This window comes from Notolepis coatsorum (genome assembly GCF_963971535.1).
Source record: "Notolepis coatsorum genome assembly, chromosome: 20".
NCBI classification, from domain to species: Eukaryota; Metazoa; Chordata; class Actinopteri; order Aulopiformes; family Paralepididae; genus Notolepis; species Notolepis coatsorum.
The window spans coordinates 11,320,742-11,328,502 of record NC_140184.1 but is presented as its reverse complement, the minus strand read 5'-3'; the positions used below and the strand labels follow the sequence as shown (position 1 = coordinate 11,328,502).

At 42.9% G+C, this 7,761-nt stretch overlaps 1 protein-coding gene across 2 annotated transcripts in view; it reads right to left on the bottom strand.

The window, feature by feature from the left end:
- Window positions 1-7,528, bottom strand: part of mrpl21 (mitochondrial ribosomal protein L21) — a 15,694-nt gene extending 8,166 nt beyond the window's left edge. The window contains exons 1-2 of one of the 2 annotated variants that reach the window (XM_084337311.1): window positions 7,451-7,528; window positions 3,076-3,136 (exon numbers count right to left, since the gene is read on the bottom strand). In XM_084337311.1, coding sequence (XP_084193437.1) covers window positions 3,076-3,136; window positions 7,451-7,523 — 134 coding nt within the window. In that variant the 5' untranslated portion in view covers window positions 7,524-7,528. Of the gene's footprint in view, window positions 1-3,075; window positions 3,137-7,423 lie in introns of both variants that reach the window. The other variant, XM_084337312.1, reaches the window with a different exon arrangement.
- Window positions 7,529-7,761: the final 233 nt, after the last annotated feature.

Sequence of the window (7,761 nt, the reverse complement as noted above, 5' to 3'; positions counted from 1 at the left end):
AATATCTAAACTTTATAAACCCAAACCGCAGCAACATAGTCCAACAGAGGACAAACACACACAGGCTTGATAGAGCTTGGTGTAAGAATATATAAACCCATATCTGGTCCAGTTTAGTCCTAGAGCCCTACCCCACTGATTCAGACAGCACTGTAGTACCTTTAACTAAATGGACCCTGACACAATCATCTGGAGGACATCTGTAGAGCTTGATAAAACCTACCATTTACTCTGATTCCAATACATTTATACAACAAACGGTTTCCATTTATAAAATCAAAAGCGTTCTGAAAATATATATACCGGTAACAAACAAAAGCATGCAGACCCTGTTTTAATCTATTTGAGTCACAGTACAGATTGAGTAAATATTATCAATGCAAGTGCTTACTATCCTGACCTTAACCAGGGGTCGGCAACCTGCGGCTCCGGAGCCGCATGCAGCTCTTTAGCCAATCAGCTGCGGCTCCCTGGCCCAAATTATTATAACTTTTTTTTGTTGTCGTTTGTTTTTTGTTCTCTTATTTTGGAGATCGATGTCATACTGTGACACTGAAATGAAAAAATATTTCATCAACTAAAATATACAGTACGTCACACCCCGCGCCTCTCCCTGCCGTCTGCAAGTGGCTAATCTTGAGTTTCTGACCCCCCAGTAAGCTAACCATGGATAAATCCAAAAAAAGGAAAGTCTGAGGAAAATAGAGGGTTTAATTCAGCGTGGACAGATTAATTTGCTTTCACGACTAACGATGCAGGCTTACCTGTATGCCTGATATGTGGTGCGAAATTTGCGAACAACGAAAAATGTACTTTTAATTTGATAGATTTTCCACAAATAAGGGAAGGACTCAAATAGAGCTGCATAGTTCAGGGTTTTATTTCAAAGTAGGTCTACAACAGATGCCAGTGTTTTTTCTCCTTTTCTGTGTTTTATTTCAAAGTAGGTCTACACATGGTAGTCTTTTTTCAAAGTAGACTACTTTTTATTTTATAAATGTTCCACAAATAAGGGAAGGACTCAACTATACCTGAATAGTTCAGGGTTTTATTTCAAAGTCGGTCTACAGACACCAGTGTTTTGTCTCCTCTTATGTGTTTTATTTAAAAATAGGTCTACACAGCCAGTATTTTTTTCTCCTTTTCATAAGAGTTTGAGGTTTTCCTTTGTTATAACAGGTAAAAACAGCAATACAAGTATTTTTTTTTCTTTTTGTTGCTTTATAATTCCATCAATGCAACAAACTGTGTGCTATAAGTATAAAGTATAATACATTGCAAATTACTTTGGGTATGCAATTGTCAGGCGTTTTATGCTAAATGTGGGGTATGCTTGGGGATAACTATATATAAAACGTTATACACTGTGTTATCTTCATTTTAAGGGTAAATAGGTTGTGTGGCTCCCTGAGCATTTTATTTTGTGGGAGGGGGGAAAAGTGGCTCTTTTGATAGTAAAGGTTGCTGACCCCTGCCTTAACCCATTTTGTTCTTTTCTTTTTGAGGAGTATAGTCTTTGTATACTGTACTCAATAAGCTGATTACTCTATCATTTGGGATAACTCTTGGGTCATCCTTTTGTGATTTTATACCAAAGAGAGGGTAAACTACTTTTCAAACAAGACAGTACAGAATCTGCAACAACTTCTTAAAACATTGTTGGGTAAATCTTCAATGCTGGTGGTTTTCCCAATTTTGCTTAACTTAAGACATTTTGAACGTCTTCCAAAGTAACCTCAGCATTTAGAGCTTGATTACCAGGCTACATGTCATTTAGAGCTTGATTACCATGCTACGTGTCATTTAGAGCTTGATTACCAGGCTACGTGTCATTTAGAGCTTGATTACCAGGCTACGTGTCATTTAGAGCTTGATTACCATGCCACGTGTCATTTAGAGCTTGATTACCAGGCTACGTGTCATTTAGAGCTTGATTACCATGCCACGTGTCATTTAGAGCTTGATTACCATGCCACGTGTCATTTAGAGCTTGATTACCATGCTACATGAGCGGATCTCGGCCTGTCTGTCCGACATCTCCGCCTGGATGACGACCAACCACCTCAAACTGAACCTAAGCAAAACAGAATTGCTCCACCTGCCGGCCAAATCCTCCCCCCTGACCGACCTTTCCATCACAGTTGAGAATGCAGCTGTGACCGCGTCCCCGACCGCCAAGAACCTTGGTGTTGTCCTCGACGACCAGTTGAACTTCTCCGCTCACATCGCAGCGACAACCAGAACCTGCAGATTCCTCCTGAGCAACGTCAGAAGGATCCGCCCCTTCCTGACAAAAGAAGCCACCCAACTCCTTGTCCAATCAACAGTACTAATCTCCCGCCTCGACTACTGCAACGCACTGCTCGCTGGCCTCCCGGCCACCAAGCCTCTTCAACTCGTTCAAAACGCAGCGGCCCGCCTGATCTCAAACCTACCGAAGTCGGCCCATGTCACCCCACTTCTTAGGGACCTGCACTGGCTCCCCATTGCTGCACGTATCCGCTTCAAGGCCCTCAACCTAGCATACCGTGTGGCAAAGGGAATCGCTCCCGCCTATCCGAGCTCCGGGAGGGTCATCAAAGAGAAGCTGCCTATTCTCAGTCCTTGCCCCACAATGGTGGAATGAACTACCCACCCCAGTTAGGACAGCCAAATCCCGTCCAATCTTTCGCCGTCGACTAAAGACGCACTTCTTCAACCATTATCCGAATAAAAAAAATTAAAAAAAGTATCTAACCCTAACTAACCGTACTGTCATGCACTTGTCCTAATAAACTAACCTACACTGTAGCACTCAACACTTTGATGAACATTGTTGCTCAGCTGATAAGAGTTGTGCCCTTCCTGATGGCTTGTCGTACAGAACTTGTAAGTCGCTTTGGATAAAAGCGTCAGCTAAATGACTAAATGTAAATGTAAATGATTACCAGGCTACGTGTCATTTTCAAAGTAAAAAGTCTCACCAAACCCTTTGTGTTCACTGGTAAAAATACTCTTGAAATCATCCTCCCATCTTTTCAATACTAAACTTGTTTAATCAATTACATTATATCTTTGCTTCGGTAGGAACTGTACCTGGAGGGTAACGTGACACTCTTAGAACTCTGATGACGCGCTATGACAGGGAACAGAAGACCTACAAGGGGAAAACATAATAAATAGAAATACATTTTAGAATACTGACTGAGTACTTTGCCCATGAAGACAGACAGTGGTAATGACCCTCGTCTGACTGGTATCCTACAATAGATCAGGCATTCTTTCTCTCATTCACATAAAGCACTGTGCTACAATCAAACCTGGGTCAAATAATGATTCAAACGGTTCTTTTTTCCCCATTACCCAATTTAGTTGTTAAGTCAATTCCCTCCTGGTCGTTGCGTTACCCTACTGTTGGTCTGGGGAGGGTGTAGACCAGGGGTGTCCAACCTTTTTTGAACCAAGATCTACTTTTTTATTTACCACCTAGCCCGAGAGCTACGAGCCAAAATTGTATATTGTAAGCCGTCATTTGAGGCTTTATAAAAGCAGCATAATGAACACAAATCTGTCAGTGCCGAGTCTGACCTCATCTTAAATAACAAACAGCATTGCTTGTTGTAGTTAACAAGGAGAGGAAGAGTTGATTTAGCAAAAAAAAAAAAAAAAAAAATCTTTTTTTTTAAATAATCGAATTTTATTAATCAAGATCTACTTGAAATCAGCCCGCGATCTACCTGTCGATCGCGATCGACTGGTTGGGCCCCACTGGTGTAGACTACCCTACTGGTCTCGAGAGGGTGTAGATCATAGATATATAACTAGATGGTGCAAGGCGGAGTCTCCACTCTTCAGCGTAGTTCACCGGCGGCCATCTTATCACAGGCAGCACGCCCACTCATAACATGAATGTCTATGGTGCATGTACTATTTTTTCTCCCCCATTTTCTATATTTTTCTCCCATCCCAATTTAGTTGTTATGCCAATTCCCCCCCTCATTGGACTCTACTTCCCCCAGATCCCTTCCTCGCTGAGCAGGTGCCCCGACCGACCTGTAGGAGTCGCTGTTTACAACGACCAGGATACCCACCCCACCGGCTTCCCACCCTCTAACACTGCCAATCGTGTTAGTATGGACGACCGACCAAGCCGGAGGTACCGCGGACAGCTGGATTCGATACCAGTGTCTCTGCGGTGGTAGGCAGATGCTTAGTCCGCTGCGCTACCCAGCCTCCCTGGTGCATGTACTATTGAAATAACCATAGTTTGCTCAATTTTCAACAAAGGGTTTGGTTTATACAAACGTTATTAACGTGGCTATGACTCAGGATGCTTGGACATGTTGAAAGAATTGTCATATGAAAGTCCATTATAAGTATGCAGTATGATAACTACATCTGACATTTATAACAAACCAAACCGTTTGAAAATCTGTTGAAAATGTAGCAAGCTATGGTTATTTCAATAGTACATGCACCATAGACATTCATGTTATGAGTGGGCGTGCTGCCTGTGGCAAGATGGCCGCCATGTGGCAACATCGGTCTCTGCATTGGCCAGCAGCGCGGCTGAGTCATCTAGCCTTTATGTCTATGGTGTGTACTGTGTAGACTAGACTATCGCATGCTTCCTCCAATACATGTGGAGTCGCCAGCCACTTCTTTTCACCTGACAGCTAGGAGTAGGGGTGGGCGGTATGGTCTAAAATGTATATCACGGTATATTTCAATGTAATGTACCTTGACGTATCTATTATTACCACAAACTCGTTTATTATATTTGAATGGCAGCGCGCAGTTCACTAGCTTTGTGTGTTACATTTGTAAATGTGAAAAAGCCTAAAAGTAGCCTTCTACTGGTAGATCCGGTAGAGTAAAATATTTACCTTGGCACAGATTTCTACCGGTAAACCGGTTCAACCGTTACACCGCCTACCCCTAGCTAGGAGTTTCACTGGGATAGTGTATGTGCGCGGAAGTTCACGCCATCTCCGGCCCAGATCCCTTCCCTGCTGACTGTTGCAACGACCAGGACTCATACCCCACCGGCTTCGCACTAGGGTTGCACGATACACCGATACTAGAAAAGTATTGCGATACCCAGCTGTTAAAAATGGTTCAATACTACTATAATAGACATCCCCGAATCTCTCTCTCTAATAATTTTTCATGTTCTGTCATCTAATATTATATTCCATTACTTTTCGTGGTATCATTTTAGAACCGGTATCGTGACAACACTACTTCCCACCCGTGAACACTGACAATTTTGTTTGTAGGGACGACTGAGCAAACCAGAGGTGCTGCTGCCGGGAACTGAACCCAGGTCTCTGCGGTCGTAGGTGAGTGAGGGGGCTTTCTCACTGCCATTCGGGGTCGAATCAGCTCCGCTCCGTCCTCGTTCCGTCCTTGGGTGCGAACTTCCCGCCTCCCTCTCCCCCCTCTAGTTTGCGTACACACTGCAGTCTTGGTGCGCTCTGGTGTTTGTTTACGGTTTGCGTTTTGAGCGTGTAAGCTGCCGTAGCGATGATGTCACGCTCGTCAACACAGGAAGAGTTTAACATACGGTGGTGGAAACTGGATGCTGATATAAAGAAACAAATAACCAATAAATATGAAGTTATATTTGAACCACTGTTGTCAAGCCTTGTCAATATAACCCACCCCCCTTTTCTCACGAATGGAAGTGGTGTCGTGGAGTCCGCTTTGAGCGTTTTCCAGGGTTAACGCTAGTTAGCTTAGCCTATTTATTACTAGTTAGCAGCTAACATTAGCCCATCGCTCGCGGCAATTATATTGAATGTCAATGATCTACCGGTCGATCACGGCCGACTGGTTGGGCACCACTGGTGGTCTAATAAAAATAAATGCATTCGAACAAGAAACCAATGTATAGTAGACATAGCAATGGCAAAAAAATTGCCAGGCCTAATGCGAGCCAGGGAAGTCTTGTGCTTGTAACGTGGCTTCATGTTTGAGCCGTGAGGCTCAACATGCTTGTTTGGTTGAGGTCTGAACTCGCCAAATTGCCCATAAATATAGTTTTTGTGGGTATTGTCCAGTTGTTGCTGTATGTTTTTATCTGCCCAAAATTCAAGCAAGCATGAAAGCATTACAGTAATGACATTGTGTGTGTCAGCAAGTTGATACAGCAAGCCTCTCCCGTGTTTTGGTACAAGCATTGCACACCACGCCCCCCGCTCCCACTGGCGCGCACCCGGAACCACCTATTTCAGCGGTCCAGGTTTGGAGCGAATCAGCGTCCCCGGGGACGGGGGGGGGAGCGTTCTCAGTAGGATGGACACACCCCTTTTGGGTGCCATCGGGCTGTGATTCGACCCCGAATGGTTAGTGAGAAAGCCCCCTGATTAGACCTGTACATTACCCAGCACTAATATGTCTGGTTTTGCTGACACACACAAGTTTAATGGATAGAAGGGGACTTTACTAGGATATTATGGTAGTCTCTAATTTGGTACATGATAAAATAGTTGCCAAGAATTATGATAATGAAATCAGCATTGTTTCATAATGGATGGTGCATGAGAGACCTAGGAAGCTCCCAAGGACATTTTCGAACATCTCTATGACACTGAGCCCTCCTATTCTTAGAATTCTAGCATGAGACACACACTCCTACACAGAGTTTGACAACTTTTCACCGTCAAATGTTTCATAGGCTGTGACGTAGCGGCAGCTCTGCGTAGGAGGAGTGTGTGCATGCGATTCGAAAGTCGGAATGATCAATAATGGAGCAGTCGCTGGAAATGTCCATCCAAATAACTGTGCGTAAATAACATTTCAGACTGCCAAATCCATACTTGTAAACACTATGGGAAAATCATATTCCATAATATGTCCCCTTTAATTTTAATGCGTGGGTAGAGTCGCTGATTCTATAATGTACAGTGTACAGTTTCTTCATCAAATGTAGGTATATACTCTCTTTTTCTTAAACTCTTTTTGGATCACAAACAGTACTGTATTTGTAAATCTGGTATGTCATAAATGTATAGATGTAGCTACTGTCTATCTACTGTATGTCATATATGTTATGATGAATTGAAAATGGGGGACCCTGATGTAAACAAGACGAAAGTCTTTCACTGGTCTGCATCCCTTTATCAATTGTGTGTATTGAGCTGTACTGTACCCATTCAGTTTCAATCAATCAAACCCAATTCAAGTGCTGTGTGGTCTGCAATATTTATGTTGTCTTGTTAGGCTACATGATGTACCAAATTACATTTCCCAGGTAGTTGAAAGCTCTATATACCGATGTGGTTTTCTGTGTGCCATTGCCATGTGAATAATGTCCTGCTTTAATTCCCACACGCATGGTAAAGGCTAGAATAGACCTAGGCTCTCAGTACAGAGACCGAGGTAACGTAAACCTTTGGAGGAAACATTTGCTCAGATCATTCATTCATTGAACATAGCCTACCCATTTGTTTAACCATAGGAATATTACCATACTGCGGCCGTAACCTCCAACACATTCTAAGCATCATGTCCACACTGCTGCTCCTCAAAGTCACCGCCATCTTGGTGAAGAGTGTTTGGTGTTACATCGTTTACAGTCCCCTGGTTAGGATCATTTGATAACGACAGCAAACGTACGAGGGAAACGAATAACGAAGGAATTTTTTTTTTTGTTTATTATGTAAACGTTAAACAAGAATATGTTGACATATAAAAATCAGTGTTTGAAAATTGACGTATATTTAAAATAAAAATGTAGAAACCAGAACTAGAGGGAGTGGTTTTGACGCTGCACAATGT